At 42.0% G+C, this 18028-nt stretch overlaps 1 protein-coding gene across 2 annotated transcripts in view; it reads left to right on the top strand.

The window, feature by feature from the left end:
* Window positions 1–18028, top strand: part of BRF1 (BRF1 general transcription factor IIIB subunit) — a 251642-nt gene that overhangs the window by 79321 nt on the left and 154293 nt on the right. For both annotated transcript variants that reach the window (XR_013540718.1, XM_020800763.3), the window contains exons 4-5: window positions 3561–3592; window positions 15580–15652. Coding sequence is in view for 1 of the 2 variants with exons in the window: in XM_020800763.3 (XP_020656422.2) it covers window positions 3561–3592; window positions 15580–15652 (105 nt within the window). In the remaining variant the exon portion in view is untranslated. The remainder of the gene's footprint in view (window positions 1–3560; window positions 3593–15579; window positions 15653–18028) is intronic.

Below are 18028 nucleotides of genomic sequence, written 5' to 3'. Positions count from 1 at the left end.
TTCAAACATAAACCAACAACAGGATTCTGACCACTCTGTATTTCTGTAATGAAGCTCTCTAAAGCGGCACATGGGGCTGGATAAGTAATTCATAGTGCGTCATTTCTGAGAGCTTCCTGTCAAAAACATTGTGTCAGACAGGATGATAAGAAATTTTGAAGTGCCAGGGTCATGCTTGCTGGGGGATCACAAGATGAAGAGAATAGTAGCATCAAAAGGAGTGCAGAAATCCAAGGAAAGGTATATTCTGCTTCCTGAATCTTATTGGGTGAATTTGGTTGACTGAGGCACACCTAGCTTTTGTTGACTGTGTCTAGATTCTGTTGGTGCAGGCGCTGGTAGGTCAATGCAATCTCGTGATTAAATATTGACTCCTATTAGTTTTTTCCTTGGAGGAGGGGTGCTTCTTGACTTTGGGCTGATAAACAGATTGAATTAGGTGGGTATAAATGTATTGTCTTCCTGTATCTACTGAACTTCTGATGACCGAGTCATGTTTCTTTTTCTCTAAGAAAGTGGGAGATGCTCTGCGCTTCTTACAACCTGGGTACTTAGTTTGAAAATGTACAATGACTTATCCTCAGAGAAGAGTTTTCTTGCTCTGGCTCTCTGTGATTAGGATGTTCCTCTTGATTGAAAGGGGTGCGTGTATAAAGTACTGTATCCTACAGAATTGTACCAGAGATCTGGATAGGCAGTGACTCTTAAGCTGAAAAAAATAAAATAAGCGACTGAAAGTTAGAATGGGACAATGAGAACGGAGCAGGGAGGAATGAAAATTATCTGACTGAAGCTCAACATGCATAGATTATTAAGAAGCAAGTCACACCCATATGTCCCCCCCCCCCCCGATTTTGTTATCTTCATTGTGGGAGTTGAAAACGTATTTGCCTGTCCCTACTCCCCATCATCCCCTTCATGGATTGCTGCTTTGTTGTGGCAAAGGGGCTTGAGTAATTCAGAGAAACGATACTTTGCTTTCTTGAATTTCCTTTTCTTTGGGATGGTTTTTGTTGCTGCCTCCTGTACAGTGTTATGAAACTCCATCCATAGTACTTCAGGCACTCTGTCCACTAAATCTAGTTCCTTAAATCTGTTCTTCACTTCCACTGTGTAATATGGAATTTGGTTTTTGATTATACCTGATTTTTCCTACTTTCTTCAGTTTAAACTTGAATTTTCCTATAAGAACTTGATAATCTGAGCTACAATCAGCTCCAGGTCTTGTTTTTGCTGACTCTATAGAGCTTCTCCATCTTTGGCTGCAGAGAACATAATCAATCTGATTTCGGTCTTGCCCGTCTGGTGATGTCCATGTGTAGAATCACCTCTTGTGTTGTTGGAAAAGAGTGTTTGTGATTACCAGCTTGTTCTCTTGACAAAACCCTATTAGCCTTTGCCCTGCTTCGTTTTGGTCTCCAAGGCCAAATTTACCAGTTGTTCCTTTTATCTCTTGACTCCCTACGTTAGCATTCCAGTCCCCTATAATGACAAGAACATCTTTCTTTGGTGTCAGTTCTAGAAGGTGTTGTAAGTCTTCATATGATTGGTCAGTATCAGCCTCTTCAGCATCAGTGGTTAGTGCATAAACCTGGATTACTGTGATGTTGAAAGGTCTTCCTTGGATTTGTATTGAAATTATTCTATCATTTTTGAGATTGTATCCCAGTACAGTTTTTCCCACTCTTTTGTTGACTATGAGGGCTACGCCATTTCTTCTACGGGATTCCTGTCCACAGTAGTGGATATGGTAATTGTCTGAATTGAATTTGCCCATTCCTGTCCATTTTAGTTCACTGACGCCCAGGATGTCAATGTTTATTCTTGCCATCTCCTGTTTGACCACATCCAGCTTACCAAGGTTCATAGATCTTACACTCCAGGTTCCTATGCAGTATTTTTCTTTGCAGCATCGGACTTTCCATTCACTTCCATGCAGTAGCAATGTATGGAAGTGAGAGCTGGACCATAAAGAAGGCTGACCACCGAAGAATTGATGCTTTTGAATTGTGGTACTGGAGGAGACTCTTGAGAATCCCCTGGACTGCAAGGAGAACAAACCTATCAATTCTAAAGGAAATCAATCCTGAGTGCTCACTGGAAGGACAGATCCTGAAGCTGAGGCTCCAATACTTTGGCCATCTCATGAGAAGAGAAGACTCCCTGGAAAAGGCCCTAATGTTGGGAAAGTGTGAAGGCAAAAGGAGAAGGGGACGACAGAGGACGAGATGGTTGGACAGCGTAACTGAATCTACCAACATGATTTTGACCAAACTCCGGGAGGCAGTGGAAGACAGGAGGGCCTGACGTGCTCTGGTCCATGGGGTCACGCAGAGTTGGACACGACTTAACGACTCAAGAACAACATTCCCTATCATTTGCCACCTAAGGGACAGGGGAATTTACAGCCAATTGTTTATTTTGTATGTATATTAAATTAGATGTTGATGAACAAAGGAGAGGAGCACTGCTTGAATTATGGACATGGGATTGGGGGGGGCAGATAAGGCCTCCCTCCCTTTTGTAACAGTCTCCCTTGGATACTGTTGCTCCAATCATGATGTGTTAAAATTTGGGGTAGATCAAGGTTTGTAATTTGTAGATTTTATCAAACTCTCCTCCAACTTTTCTTTTTAAATTTTCCAAGGCGCCAGGTATGGGGACTGTCATTTTGGTGGCAATTTTGTACAGTGGTGCCTCGCTTAACGAGCGCACCGTATAACGATGAAATCGCATAGCGATCCGTTTTTTCGGATCGCTAATGCGATCGCTCAACGTTTTTTTAATGGGGCAAAATTCGCTTTGCGAAGACCGGTAAGCGTTTCGCTTACCGATCTTCGCAAAACGACCCCCGCCGATCAGCTGTTCGGCGGCCAAAATGGCCGCCGGAAGCCGGGAAATGGCTTAAAATGGCCGCGCGCAGCGTTTTCGCGCCCTTGTTAAGTGAGGCGAGGGCGCGAAAATGGCTACCGGCCATCCTGAAGCTTCGCTGAACGGTGAGTATTTGGCCTATTTGGAACGCATTAAACGATGTTTAATGCGTTCCAATGGAAATCGCTGCCCCGTTCAGCGATGCTTCAGCATAGCGAAGGTTAATCCGGAACGGATTAACCTCGCTATGCGAGGCACCACTGTATTTTCCATAATATATAGTTTCTCCCCAAAATTGGTGAGGATTGTTGACTAGAAAAGAGAAAAATCTGTAGCATTTTTTCTCTTCCTAAAATAACTAAAATCCAAACCCTTGGTTCCTCTCTCTCTCTCTCTCTCTCTCTCTCTCTCTCTCTCTCTCTCTCTCTCTCTCTCTCTCTCTCTCTCTCTCTCTCTCTCTCTCTCTCTCTCTCTCTCTCTCTGTGTGTGTGTGTGTGTGTGTGTGTGTGTGTGTGTGTGTGTGTGTGTAAATATCCTCTCCCCATTACTTAAGAAAACTAGATAACAATATGAGATGTTCTCTTGATGTACTATCAGAATAAAGTGCTTTTGTCTCTCTTCCCAGTTGCCAATCTACTTGCAATATATCAGGCATTAATATGCACTTAAGTTCCTTAACTGCTGCTCAGACATGCTGCTTGACCTCAGCGACCTTCTTCAGGTATTGTATCTCTTTCTGTTTGAATATTCTGTTAAAACATTAACCCTTACAAAGAGCTTACATTTAGCGAGGAAACCTTAATTATCTCTTGTTCTTTTGGTTTAGCAAAACTGGACAGGAAAATCACAGGGATGGGAAATCAGGGATAATTATTTTGTGCAATTAGACATCAAGTGTTTGGTGTCTCTTGCTTTCTTTGTGCAAATAACAAATCAACAGTTGGTATGATCATGTTGCTAATGATTATGCTGCCATTGGAGCAACTCAAGGTCAGATTTTGCACATTGTTGAAAACTAATGTGTGTGTGTGTACACACACACACACACACAGAGAGAGGAAGAGAGAATATTAGCAGAGACTTTAAAGGTTGCTTTGAAAGGTGTACTGTATAATGGTTGTATTTTCCTAGATTGAGGAAGGCAGAGTACAATATGGGCTTTTATGTTACTGTGCTAGATGCACTTCTGCCCCCCCTCTTTCTCTCTCTTTCTTGCAAAAAACATTTCTGATCCTGGAAGTATTCATGAATGATGGTTGATGGTTATGCCAACAACAACATACAGGGCCTTGAAATCTGCTTCAAATCTACGGAAATGATACTTGAGATTACTTTCTGAACAGTATTCCATTCTGACTTTTTAAATTGCTTTTGCTCATTTGAAGGGCTTGTACGGCCTTGGTGGTTTCTGGGGGTAGAAAATTTGTCTCAAGACTCATTGAAGTTGTCCACCAGAACGCAGACTGTTGTGGCTCATGGTTGGATGAGCTTCTTACATTCTTGTACTTGCATGCTAACAAATGGAGTGAAGCATGCAGGGTGGTCTCTAGATAAGTACATTAATGATTGCACTCTCAGTTGCTAAAAATGTATGTGTTGTATGTATTTGATATGACCATCCCATATCAAAATATATTCTGTGTGCAATTCAGTAAGTGGAGGTTAATTTTGGCTTCTGCAGCTGTCTTTAGTAATTGGCCCTCCCCTTGGTGGAGCAGAGCTTAAAAGAACTTTATGGAATTGCAGTTATTCAATATTTTTTTCATTCTTACAGTGCAATCCTATACGTACCTACCTGAGAGTAAGTCCTCATCATCTGATGGAGGCTTATTTCCAAGAAATATAGGATTGTACCATACTAAAAATAGACTTCACTTAATAATATGTCGGGCATGGAGGGGAGAGAGTGAGGTTTCAGTTTGTCTCTTGCTGGATTTTATTGTATGGAAAAATGCCTGTTCACATCATTGTTCTTTGCCCACCAGAAATTAACATATCTGCTGAAGTCATACAAAACTCTTACTGGGAATTTAGTAGCCTTCAGCTTTTTCAGATGGGCCATCTTTGAACATTGGGTGGGCAACGTTGGTGGTTACAGGGGCCAATTTTCCATTTGCTTATCCCCAAACGGGGACTCACAGGCCTGAAATGGAAGAGGGGGCGGTTTCCAAAATACTACAACTTTGCTTCTTTGCTTTGGGAAAGAAGATTCTAGATGGCGAAATAAGTAAATAAAATAGATGAGATGAGATGTTGATAGGAGTGTCAGAAAGCCTTATACATTAAGTATAGTATGGGAAAAAAGACCTCTGTGTGTGTGTGTGTGTGTGTGTGTGTGTGTGTGTGTGTGTGTGTGTGTGTGTGTGTGTGTGTGTGTGTGTGTGTGTGTGTGTGTGTGTGTGTGTGCACGCGCGTGTGCGTGCGTGTGCGCGCACGCGTGCGTGTGTTTCTTTCTGTTTAAATGCAAGCAGGGACAAATGGGGAATAAAACACTGCTTTGAGTTATAAATGCTCATTTTAATACAGCCTGTTACAGTCATGTTTGACCAAAATGTCTGCTGTTAAAACAGTATTACTGTTTGGTGCCATTATTAAGTTACAGCACTTGTGAGGAAAATTATCAGCTCAGATGTAATTCCTTAATGCTAGCTGGAAATGCGATCTGTGACATAGTTTCTAAATTTCCTAAGATGAAGCATTTCCATACTTCTGAGACTTCTGTGGTTATGGGAAATTGTAGTCTCTTTGGAAGTTGCAGTGATTGTAGAGAATTTTCTCTCCACTCAGGTCATTAGGCTGCATCTCAGCTTTTTGACACAAAGCGCATCAGGTGGTGTAATTTTACTGCAGAGATTTACCTTTACTGCAGAGATTTACTGAAGGGAAGGCAGAATGTTGTCTCATATTTTTTTTAAAAAACGAAAGGAAAAAAGCTCCTGAGTGGCGTGTCAAGAAGGGAAAGTTCTGATTTGAAAAAGGTAGAGAACTCAAACACCCACCCACCCAGCACACTGCAGCTTAAGGTTGCTTAAGTCAGATGGCTAAATGCTGTCTGTACGTTTCAACATCCTCCATTTTCAGACCTTTTTTTCTGGCTTGGGTGCTTGCATTCAAGTCAAGAGCTGTGGCTGCCACACTGTATTCTTCCAAAGTACATTTCCTTTATGTTTGCAGCTCAGCATTGCCCTCCCTCAGGAAAAGCTTGCTTTCATGGCTCCAGGTGTACAGGAGATTGCTTTGCCTGAACCTAGGTCTCCCCGTCATATACATATATTTAGGGAGGAATGAATGCCCAATTCTTTAGACTTTGCTCCCTGGTGCAGGACATCCTTTGATGGCAGAACATTCCAGATTTGATCCTTGCTCAGATATTGGGAGATGGAGATCCTCTCTCTTGCTGAGATCTGGAGAGCCACTGAGTAGGCAGTAGTGAACTAGATGGAGAAATAATGTGATACAAGGCAACTTCCTAGGACAGAAAGTGGGTGCTGAAAAGGAGAAGGGAACTCTTCCGATAGCTGGCAGCTGCATCTGTAGCATCGATGGGCAACTTGGGCAAACCTCTCCCTCCGTATATTCAAATGTTTTCTTGCATTTTCTAAAAGCTTCCTACTGTCCAGGCAAAGTCCTGAATTTTTAAAGAATTGCTGCTGTTTGACTTTTCATGGGGCAGCATTATTAATGGGGGAATGAATCCTCCAGATTCCTGGCAGAGGTATATGGCTTTCTGAAATGGGTGTGGGCCATTATGGCCCATGTCTAGCCAAACCCTGGTTTATAACATCCCTCCCTCCCTCTAATTTATCTCAAGTTGATCTTATGTATGTTTGCCTGTTGTTGTTTAATCATTAAATCATGTCTGACTCTTTGTGACCCCATGGACCAGAGCATTCCAGGCCCTCCTGTCTTCCACTGCCTCCCGGAGTTTGGTCAAATTCATGTTGGTAGCTTGTTGTAAATCTGTCAGTAAATCAGCTTCTAGTATCAGAGTCCAAGGACAGCATCTAAGGTGGTGGTAGAGAGGGGGAACATGTAGTCTTCTGCATTTCAGAGCACCTTGTTGCCCTAATATACAGTATGACCTAACTTTTTTGGGGGGAGGGGAAACAAGCTAGGGGTGGGCAACTTCAGTGAGTCTGGGGAGTCACATTTTCACCAAAAATCTGGAGCGAAAAGGTCAAATCTAGAAGTGCTTGTTGGAACTCTACACATAGCTTTGAAAAATTGTTTTTTTGTCGCACCTCGGTTTAAAAAATGGATGGACCATCCTCTGCTGATTGGATAATGACAGAAATCGAAAGACCTTTCCGTCAGAGTGTTTTGTTTTTGCCTTAACTGCCTAGAAAGAGGGGCGAGGTGTGTTCCCTTTCCCTTCTGTACATCATTTAAACCCGGGGAATATAAAAGAACATAATTGATACCAGATGTTCTCATTTCTTTGATATTGTCAGGTGCCCCAGTTTTACTGCTAGCAGTGGCTGGTCTCCCACAGTTAAGCAAGTAGCAAGTTCCTGATGAACTCAGTCAGCCTGGAAAGATAGAAGGGAGCCAGAGGTTTCTGAGACTAAAGAAGTGCAGCAAATCTTGACGTCTTATAGCTGGTCATGGCATTGAGTTGGCTGTCTGAGGCATGGAAGATGCTGATATCATAATGCACATATACAGGGGCTAACTTGTGGGTTAACATTATCAGGTGACTGCAGAGAGCCATCCTCTAATAGGGGCCCCAGTGTCTACCTTTAGAACCCTCTTGCCATCCTCCTGCCCCAATTTCTGTTTGTCCGTGTGTGAATGAGTAGTGATTAGAGATGAGGGTACTCATATACGAATACAGTGGTGCCCCGCTTGACGATGACCCCGCTTGACGATGAAATCGCTTTACGATGACTATAGCTATCACAAAACATTGTGTCTATGGGTTTTTTCTTTACGATGAATAATTCCCCGCTTTGGGAACCGTTTTTTCACTATACGACGATTAGAAACAGCTGATTGGCGGTTCGCAAAATGGCTCCCCGCTGTTTTCTGGACCGATTGTTCGCAAGACAGGGATCCCAAAATGGCTGCCCTATGGAGGATCTTCACTGGACAATGAGGTGTTTCCCCCATTGGAACGCATTGACCGGTTTTCAATGCATTCCAATTTTTTTTCCACTTGACAATGATTTCACTTAACAGCGATTTCCTGGAATGCATTATCGTCGTCAGATGGGGCACCACTGTACAAATATCCCCGCATATGTGGATAGAATGAGGGTCCGGCCCCCTGGGGCCATACCGTCCACTTGCCTGTCTGCTGTTGTCACCGGCTCTGCATTCTTTTCCTATTGCTCCAGAGCTTGTGGTCGACTAGCCACTCCTGGTAGAAGGAGGGAAGACAAGCCTCTCTGCCAGGCTGACGAGTGTCTAGCCGACCACAAACTCCAGAGCGATTGGAGGGGAAGGTGGAGACGGTAGCAGCAGTGGACAGGTGAGTGGATGGTCCAGCCTCAGGGGCCAGACCTTCGTTATGTCCACCTGTGCAGGGGCATTCGTATTCATATATGAATACCGTCATCTCTAGTAGTGATGTGATCAATGAGCAGTACCCTTTGCTGGTCTCACACCCTCCTTCTGAGTGGTGGAGTGGATCGGAATCAAATAGACAGGACAAATAATAGTTAGTAACAATAGGGATGGGAAGGAAAGGGTGGCAGTGAGGAGGATGTGCGCTGTTCTGTAGCACACCTTATGCAACTCCCCCCCGACAAACTTGGCTCCAACAGTGTGTTGAACATGTATACCTAAACCATCCAGGTACAATATACAGTGGTGCCTCGCTTAACGAGCGCCCCGGTTAACGACGAATCTGCATAGCGATTTGGTTTTTGCGATCGCAAAAGCGATTGCATTGCGATGATTTAAATGGTTAAAAATCACTTTGCGATGATTGGTAAGCTGTTTCGCTTACCGATTTTCGCATAGCGATGTTTTTAGAACCACTGGGTAAATAAAATGGCCGCCCGCTGTGTTTTTGCCCAGATTCCTCGCTTACCGGGCAGGAAAATGGCGGCCATATGGAGGATTTTCGCTTTAAGGTGAGTTTTTTGCCCATAGGAACACATTAAACGGGTTTTAATGCATTCCTATGGGCTTTTTTTCCGCATAGCGACGAATCCGTATAGCAACGATTTTTGCTGCACGGATTATCGTCGCTATGCGGGGCACCACTGTATTAACAGTAGCATGTTCACAGTTGCTCTGAGTGATCCTAAGTATTTTGTTGGGGCAGGTGGGAATGACCACTTTACTACATAAAACGAAAGCCCTCAAAACAGCTTCAAACTGTGTGAAGGTGATGTGAAGGAGTTTCAGCATAGGAGTTTCAACGTAGAGTTGGATAGCTCATGCTGCTGCCTTTGTTATTTTGCTGCAGCAGCGAAGTAGGAAAGATTAATCTATAAATAGTGTCAAGCAGCCTTGTGAAATTGTGGGTGTACATTGAATGTTTCCCTCCAAAAATCTTAACATAATTTAGATCTGCAAGGCTCGATGTTCATTTTTCAGTGTCACAGCTTGCCTTATTCTGATTTTTAAAAACTAGGTGTCTGTTGTGGATTTTTACTAGATCTGGCTTGCTGATACTGATGGTGGAGGAATACTCAGAGAAACTCAGAAGCGAAGGGCAGAAAACTAGTTCTTTGTGCAGAAACGTCATCCCAAATTGATAGCTGAGATTTGAAAATATAAAACTGGAGTATATATGTAATTTTGAAGCTCCAGACTACAAATATAGAGCATATGAACAACTCTTATTCACTAGAGTAAGTTCCGCATAAGGCCCCCCAGTCTTTGGAGACATTGTCTGTGTTGCTTGAGTTGATATAGTATGAATGGAAAATACATAGTGGCATTTAAAATATAATTCAAAAGGCTGGACCAGTTGGAAAGGAAGATGCCATGGAGGTTGAACTGCCTCTTTGCAAAACCTTCTTGATCTCTCTTGGCTGTTGTTACCTGCTAATCATTATCTTCTCCTGGAAATACATCTTTTGTCATTTTTAGAATGAAACCCTTATTTTCAAAGTGAGCTTTAGAAAGCTAATAACCTAATGTGGCATCCAGTTGTTTGAGCACTGAGAGGAGTCTCCCCTCCCATCATCTCTTTAAACGTAGAAGTGGAAGTGCCTAACGACGGGGAGGCTGCTATATAGTATATGAGATAGTCTGTCCATGTAAGCCGAAACTCCAAAATTCAGGCACCTGGTTCATGTGGAGGGGCTACCCCAGTACAGCAGCCTCTTGTTCTTCAGGCCAGCTACCTTTCTGTGAGTAAAGAGACAGCAAAGCAGGGCGGAGAGAGTGTGCTCCCCATAGAGTGGAGTAGCCTGTTTTGTTTCTCGGTGGAGGCAGTCAGAGCACTCTCTCCCACCCTGTACTAAAATAAATTTTATCCTTTACATCTGGCCCCAGAGGCATGTTTGAGTAAGGGTGTGGTGAACTCCCTGCATTTGTACAAGCATGTACCCACTCCACCCCCCCCCAATCAACAAACTTGGAGCTTGTGTTTCTTGTGTGTATGGAGGAGAGAATTATCTTTAATCTGGCCTGGAGCACAGGGACAAGAAAAAGAGAAGCCTCAATGACCATACATTTTTGGCTTGGCTACCAAGGCATGCCCCTGATTGGAGTGCTGCAGGTAGATGGATGAAGTTAAGAGTACAATGGTTTGTTTAAGTGACAGATGGCAGGGGCAGTTGTGGTCTTCTAACCATTACGCGATAACAGCTTTCATACCTTACAAGGAGACCATGAGGCGGCCTGTAGGAGAGAAATTCTTTGCCTTCAGAAAGGCAATCCATGTCAACTCCAAGGTGAAAGGTACCAGTGCAGGGTGTTTTTTTTTTGGGATAGAAAACCATTTGAGAAAGGAGAGTTTTGGAATATTGAATGACCAAATAAAATAAATGAAAGAAATTCTGTTTCATTTGAAATTGGTCTATAGAATGGATAGTTCTAAAATATTGACAGTAAAGTAGCATGAATTATCCCTCTTATTGATTCACTTCCAGTGCCTTGTATGATTCCCCCAGCTACTCCATTTTGGTATGCTAGAAGGTTGTGGGAGGGATAAAGCCCCCATTTGGAGTTATTAATATTTTATAATTTAAAAATGAAGTGTGTGAATGCTTCCTCCAGTTAAAGCATCAATAACACTTCCCTACCAAGGGAGTCTAAACCAATTTCTCATTGCTGAGTTTTTGTTTGACTTTTTGCATGGACATTAAACATGTATGAGATTTATGGAAAAACCCGGCTGAGCAGTAGAGTACTGTGCTATGTGTGGCAGACGTCTTATCTTGATTGATGGCAAACCAAACATGGGAAATTGTACGTGAGAGCATAGACCAGCAATTTCCACAGATCCTTGAAGTGTTTTGTGTGTAGCTGAACTGCCTTGGTCTTGAGTGAAAATGGAAGAAGTGGGATAGAGTAGTGCTGGAGATAAAGTTAGAGTTGGAGGTGGCAAAATAAAGGCCTTGTTTCCTGTATTCTGCATATATGAAAGGACCACTGCTCAGAGGTAGAATAAATAGCTGTGATTAGAAGAATGAGATAGCACATGAAAAGGACTACTGTGTGATCCCCTGGAATCCCACTGTGACTGACTAGATTGAGAGATAATCTGATCTACTATAAGGTAGCATCTTTCGTTTATCCTACTGTTTTCAGTACATTTTGGCCAGAGGTGCCAGTTAAAAAAGTGACTAATAGTGCTAATTGTGGTATCAGACATTCTAAATGTCATCCTGTGTACAGTGGTGCCCCGCATAGCGAGGTTAATCCATTCCGGATTAACCCTCGCTATGAGGAAACATTGCTAAACGGGACGCAAAATGCCATTGGAACGCATTAAATTTAGTTTAATGCGTTCCAATGGCTTCTATACTCACCGTTAAGTGAAGTTTCCTCATAGCGCCGCCATTTTTGCGCCCTCGGTAAGCGAGGGCAGGGCGCGAAAATGGTTGCGGCGGCCATTTTGGGTCATCCGGCCGCCATTTTGGAGCCGCCGAACAGCTGATTTCCCGGCGTCGCAATGCGAAGATCGGTAAGCGAAATGCTTACCAATCTTCACAATGCGAGTTTTGGCCATAGAGGCCATTGGTAAGCGATCGCATTAGCGATCTCAAAAAAGAGATCGCTATGCGATTTTGTTGTTATACGGTGTGCTCGTTAAGCGAGGCACCACTGTATTTATAATCCTTTGTATACCTCAAAATAGGTCGGGATAGGCCACTTTGAGGTCGTGTGTGTGTTTCCCTCCTAGTTCCTCTGTTGGCTTTGCTTCCACTTACTCTTGCTCATGACAAAAAGTTACAAAAATAAAAACATTTCAACACTACCCCCTAGCCATTTTTTGGACTAATACGAGGCACAGGGAGATATTTTGAATGGGGCTACGAAAACCACATAAGGCTCACCTTGGCAACAGAAAGCAGCAGGAGAAGGAAGTGGGAGGTAAGGCCATCCCATGAGTTCTTTGCTCCACTGGATGCTTCCATTCCAAGAAGTGTTTCCAGCAATTCATCAGTATGGAACCTGCTATTTAACTTTAAAAATTGGTGCTTGTTTGTTTTCCTATCTCTTCCCTCCTCTCCCCCTTTTCCTTTCATGTTGTTCGATTTACATTTTAAGCCCAGGATAGAAACTGTCTTGTTTTCTTGATTGTATGTCAGCTAGATTGGAAATGTTTCTGACCGAAGAGGGGAGGAAAACACCTTTAAAAAACATGACGATGAGCAGTAGTGAACATAATAATAGTTTTTAAAAATTACTGAGGTTTAACTTGTGCATTTGACAGTATGTGTTTTTAATAGTAGGATTCATCAGAGACTAATCAGAGTTTGATATAATGTCAAAACATTTTTAATACAGTATATCAGAAGCAATGTACCCTCTAATTTTCAGCCCCACTGGGCAGAGCTTCGCCTCACGTGCGTGTGACTTCACCCCTGTGTGTGCACCTTCACCCCCCCTCGCACGCAGGGTTTTGTCACAACTGGAACCAAACGCAGTTGCTGTGTGGAGGAGGAAGAGAGCTGTGCAGAGGGAGGTGGAGTTGTGTGCACATCTGCCCAGTTTAGAGGGAACCTTGATCAGGAGCCATAATTTGAACTGGATTTGTGTGCCATGGTTTACACATTATGGTTTACGGCACAGTAGATATGATGTTGATAATATGAATTGAGAAACCATAGTTATGGGCATTTTCTAACTCTGGGAAGCCCCTGCACCATAGAAGTGGAGGTGCTAATTAGCTACATGTAACACAGAAGCAGAGTAACAGACTCTCGGCTGTGGCCTGTTTTTAGTTTAGGAATCTCTTCGTGATGTGATCTGTTCAGGTATTAGTACGATATCTGGTATGCTCATTGCTTTTGTGGATTAATAATAATATGTAATTGTGTGCCATCAGATCAATTCTGACTTAGAATGCCCCTTTCAGAGTTTTCCAGATACAGAATCTTCAGAAGTGGTTTCCCATTCCCTTCTTCTGGGGGCATTTCTGGGACTGTGCAGCTTGCCCAAGGCTACACAGGCTGGGTCTCTCTCCTAGGAGGCACAGTGGAAAATCTAACTCCCAACCTCTGGCTCTGCAGCCGGAAACCGAAACCACTGTGCTATCCAGCCAGCTTTTGTGGATTAGGAAGGAAAATCAAACATATATTATGCTAGGATCTCAGCAATATCGAGGCTTGTACATGTCTAAGTCAAAATTTCTGATACCTCCCACACATTCTAAGAGCAGGGGGAGAAAAATTCAAATTGCATAATAATGTGGCATCTGAAGTGAACTTTCTTTGAAAGTCGTGCTTTTATTGGTTTTGTTTTTCTGAGCCAAAGTGAGCTAGATTGAGAGATAATCTGATTTACTATAAGGCCTTGAAGCTTGATAGTCTGGAGAAATTCCAGCTTTTTACTCTGTCCTGATTAAGAATCTTTCACATTTCCCCCACTCCACCTCTGGTTTGTTTGGCATTGTTCAGATGGATCTTCTGCTTTTTCTCTGCTGGGTTTTGGCTGGAGCAAATCAGGCATTTCCCCCTGGCCCGGCACTCTACTTAGAAGTGGGAGGGGTGGAAGGTAGGGCACTAGTAAATCTAATGAGGGAGAAAAAGGATGTAGTGTTTGGCTCAATAAAGGATAACTATGTGATGTTTCACATGAAATCTAGGTGCAGATCAGTTTCTGCATGAGAAACTGATCTGCGCTTAGAACTGGAGGTTAGCCATGGTGAAGCATGGAGCTACAGCTTGGGAATAGGAGAGCTCTTGAATCTTTACTTCCCCCAAAACTGCAGAGGAAGCCATTTATCTCTAGGCAATTACAGAACTAATTGCAAAGATGTACTGTACTTATAAACTATGGATATAGAGCAGCACCAAACCTTCTATTAGTCTCTTCCTGTTGTTGTTCCTTGCCAGTTGAAAGTCATCATAGTTATCCTGACGTTGGGTTAATCCTCTCTAAAGAATGATGATGTGTCCATCAGATAAATTGTTTGGGTTGTTTTTTTTTCTCACTTGACCAATGGAGTCTATTCACAGATGTGGCAAGAAAACTTATTTGAAATGCTGGGTGCCACTTTGGCACATTTTCTGACAGAACTTTCTGTTTTTCACTGGGTGGTATTTTTTCAGTGCCCTTCAGTACTTCAGTTTGGAATCAGGTGTAACTGTGTATTACAGGGGTGTACAAAAATGGATGAATTCATATGTAAATTTTAAAAATCCCAGGTGAAAATGAAAGTGAACATCCAGAACATTAGAGTGAAGGCTGATGGATTGTATTGTAATTGCATGTAATTGATTTATGATGACGGAAGATCTCTGAGGTTTCACATATTCACAGATCAGTGTTGTCAACATCAATGCGGTAATTTTGCTGTCCACCAGATGATGGACACAGGTTGTTACATCCACACAGTCTCTTTCCCCCTCTCTGGATCACATGCTCTCAGCTTTACTGAGTCTCAAATGTTTGCCACTCATTTGTGGGAAGAACATTCTGACCCCTAGACACTGATGTACTGGTGTTGTTTGTACTGCATATCAGCATAAAACAGGAGCTATCTTCTGGCATAAAAGAATGGTACAGTTGTGGCTTTATAGTTTGGCCCACATCTGTGTATCAACTTGATTCAAGTTGTAATTCAGGATAATAAAGCCCACTAAAAGAATTTTAGTGGCAGCTGCCACAAATTTTGTGGCAGCTGTCTGAAGCAATCTCTAGTTTTGTTGAGTAGAGTGCATCTGCTCTGCTCCTGCAAGGTGTGGCATCCAGTTTTTCCAGACACCCTCCTGCAAACTGGAGGTCTCTGTGCTCTATTTCTTACCATTCTGGAAGGGCAGGAGCAGATTTGCCACCAAACCTCTAGCCCTACAGATGAATTTGAGAAAAAGCAGTACCCTCATCATGGGTAGTTGGGCTGAAGTTAAGGGAAGGAGCATCAGTGAAAAACCACTTCTGCTGCACCTACAGAATTATTTTTTTGCTATCATGAAGCCACAATTAGCTAAAATTCACTGTGGATTTTTTCAGGCTAGTACAGTGGATAAATAGTAACTGGCTTTTCTACACAATTAATATCTCTGTATTTTAAATATATGTGTATAGTTATATTTAACTCTTGCTATATAATTTAAATATATTTCTTCCTTTTCACAGGTGAATGTCTACGTGCTGGGCAAAACCTTCCTTCTGTTGGCCAGAGAGCTCTGCATAAATGCTCCAGCTATAGGTACTTTTTAATAAGAGTTGGCTTTCGGTACGTGGGTATCCTTGTGCCATGATTTCACCTTCTCAAAGCTAAAATATTTACATAATACAATTTAACACGCATTTAAATCACATTTCAAATTAAATCTGGACACATCCAGAGATGAAAGAAGCCAATTAAGGCAAAGAAGTAACCTTAGAATGTAAAATCTTACAGCAGTGACTCTTTTTATCAGTGTGAGCAAGATAAAGCTTATTCTTTCAATTTCTGCTGTCTTTTATAATAAGACTGAGTGAATGAATTAATGGCTCAATGTAAAGCATACAGCTGTTGCCCAAATAAAGTTCAGAATTAAATCTAAGTTAGAGCTAGACTAAGTCTGAACTAAGAATCTTTACAGTCAGTTTACAGATATTTTAAATAAGCCTAACTTGATAGCCAGCTTTACGTTAATAAATGCTTAATAGAGTTACCTGCAGGGTGAATTAGTTATAATTGGGAGTTACCCCTTACTAAATGTTGGAAGTTTGTGGCACTTGAATTACATGAAACAGAAATCTTAGCATAACATTGCTACTTGTGTGGGTTTCTTGATTCTTTAGACCAGTGTTTCCAACCCAGGAAGTTGGGAAACACCCCCCCCAAGTGGATCAGAAAGTGTTTTCTTATATGTGTTGTAGCCCTTGTTAAATAATTTCTTCCTTGACCTTTTGAAACCAGATATTAACGTTAGTGTGCACGTGCCCTTTGGGGGAGAAAGTAGCCTTTACTTTGAGAAAGAATGTTTCCTCATTCAAAATGTCTTTTTGTTTAAACATGATGGGGGGGGGGTGTCAAATGTTGTTTGGGTATTATAAAAGAGGATAGTGGTTTGAAAAAGGTTGGGAGCCAATGCTTTGGAAGCTCAACCTGTATCCTGCCTGCCTAGAACTGGGCTATAGCAGGTAAAAATGGATGGATAGGTGAACGATCTGCTTGATTTCAAATCTCTTCAAAGAACTGTTCTATGTTAGATGGAGGTCAATTGATATTGTAATGCTAAGGGCAGAGCTTCATCAACAATCTTGGGGAAATCAAAATAAGTCTTGATAGTGGTAGTTAGACTTCATCTGCAGATGTTTACTTGTTGAGAGGAGATTTAATACTGGTGTTAAACACTGATTCTTTATGCATTGTCTAGAGAGACTGAAGTACACAAGAGAATCTTTGTGACCAAAGATGTACTCCCACTCTGAAGGGAGTAAGACTTACCCATTTATGCCTTTTACTAATGTTGCACTGTGAGTGACTCTCACCCACATAAAGAAACTGCCTCTGATACATGACCAGTGATAACAGGATGATGTGCCTGATGGAATTATTATTGCTCATCTAGATGTATAGATATCGTGGTATATGTTGGAAGCGTATAGAATGTTGTGATCTACTTGCCATTTTTGATTAGTAGGTTAGTAGGATAACCCAGAAAATTTCATAATTTACTGTTAAAAATCAAAAATAAAATCAAGTGCCCTCTGGCTAATGACCGAAATTTATCTGCATTTGCTTTTCACAAGCAAGTCAATCATCATCAATCAAGGCACTTGTGTAAGCATTCAAAACATGTCTTGTAATGACTAATTTCTGACATCTACATAATAATTACTATTATTACAGAATGTTAAGCAGGTCCAATGCACTTCACATACATCATCTCAGGAATCTTACAACAACTCCATTAAGTAGGCCAGTGCTTGCCCAAAGTAATGTTACAGATAGAGGGTGAAGCTGAAAAGATCTATCTGGGGAAATCATAGCACAGGTGACATTTGAACCAAACAAGCCCTGGCTCACAATAGTAGTCATAGTGTCATGCCAGTGATGTCTGAATGCTGGCTTCCTTTACATGCTGGCATACATTACTAGAATACTGTGATGTTGTCTAATACCAAGGTATAAGATTTGATTCTGAGATCAGCTGTAACATTACTTCAATTGTTTAACTAAAGTGGGACCAAAACAATGGAACAACTTCAAAAACTTTGCAATTTATATTGATTGGTTTGGAGACTGGACCAGGAATGTTACCGATATAACAAAATTCAACTTCATCTAATATCTTGTAGCACAGTACTGAGGCATCTCAAATGCTGGTTGACATAGTTTGTGCCTATTTATGGCAGTCATGCAATATGGCTTTGATAGATTTGGTAACAATGTCACCTAGGATTCAAAGTGGTATTAGGAGCACTATGCATGTCCACTTTTCTTTACCAGCTGTCCCTTCTACCACATCACGAAGTGTTAGATTTCTCCACTCATACAATTATGCCTCTCAGGGGAAACACATAGCCTCACCACTCCCTTTGGTTGCCTAAAACTAGCTGCAGCTTTTTTGAACCAGGGCTGGCACTGCAT

Source organism: Pogona vitticeps, chromosome 1 (assembly GCF_051106095.1).
Source record: "Pogona vitticeps strain Pit_001003342236 chromosome 1, PviZW2.1, whole genome shotgun sequence".
NCBI classification, from domain to species: Eukaryota; Metazoa; Chordata; class Lepidosauria; order Squamata; family Agamidae; genus Pogona; species Pogona vitticeps.
The sequence above is the reverse complement of the archived record's forward strand: the minus strand, read 5'-3'. Positions and strand labels throughout refer to the sequence as shown.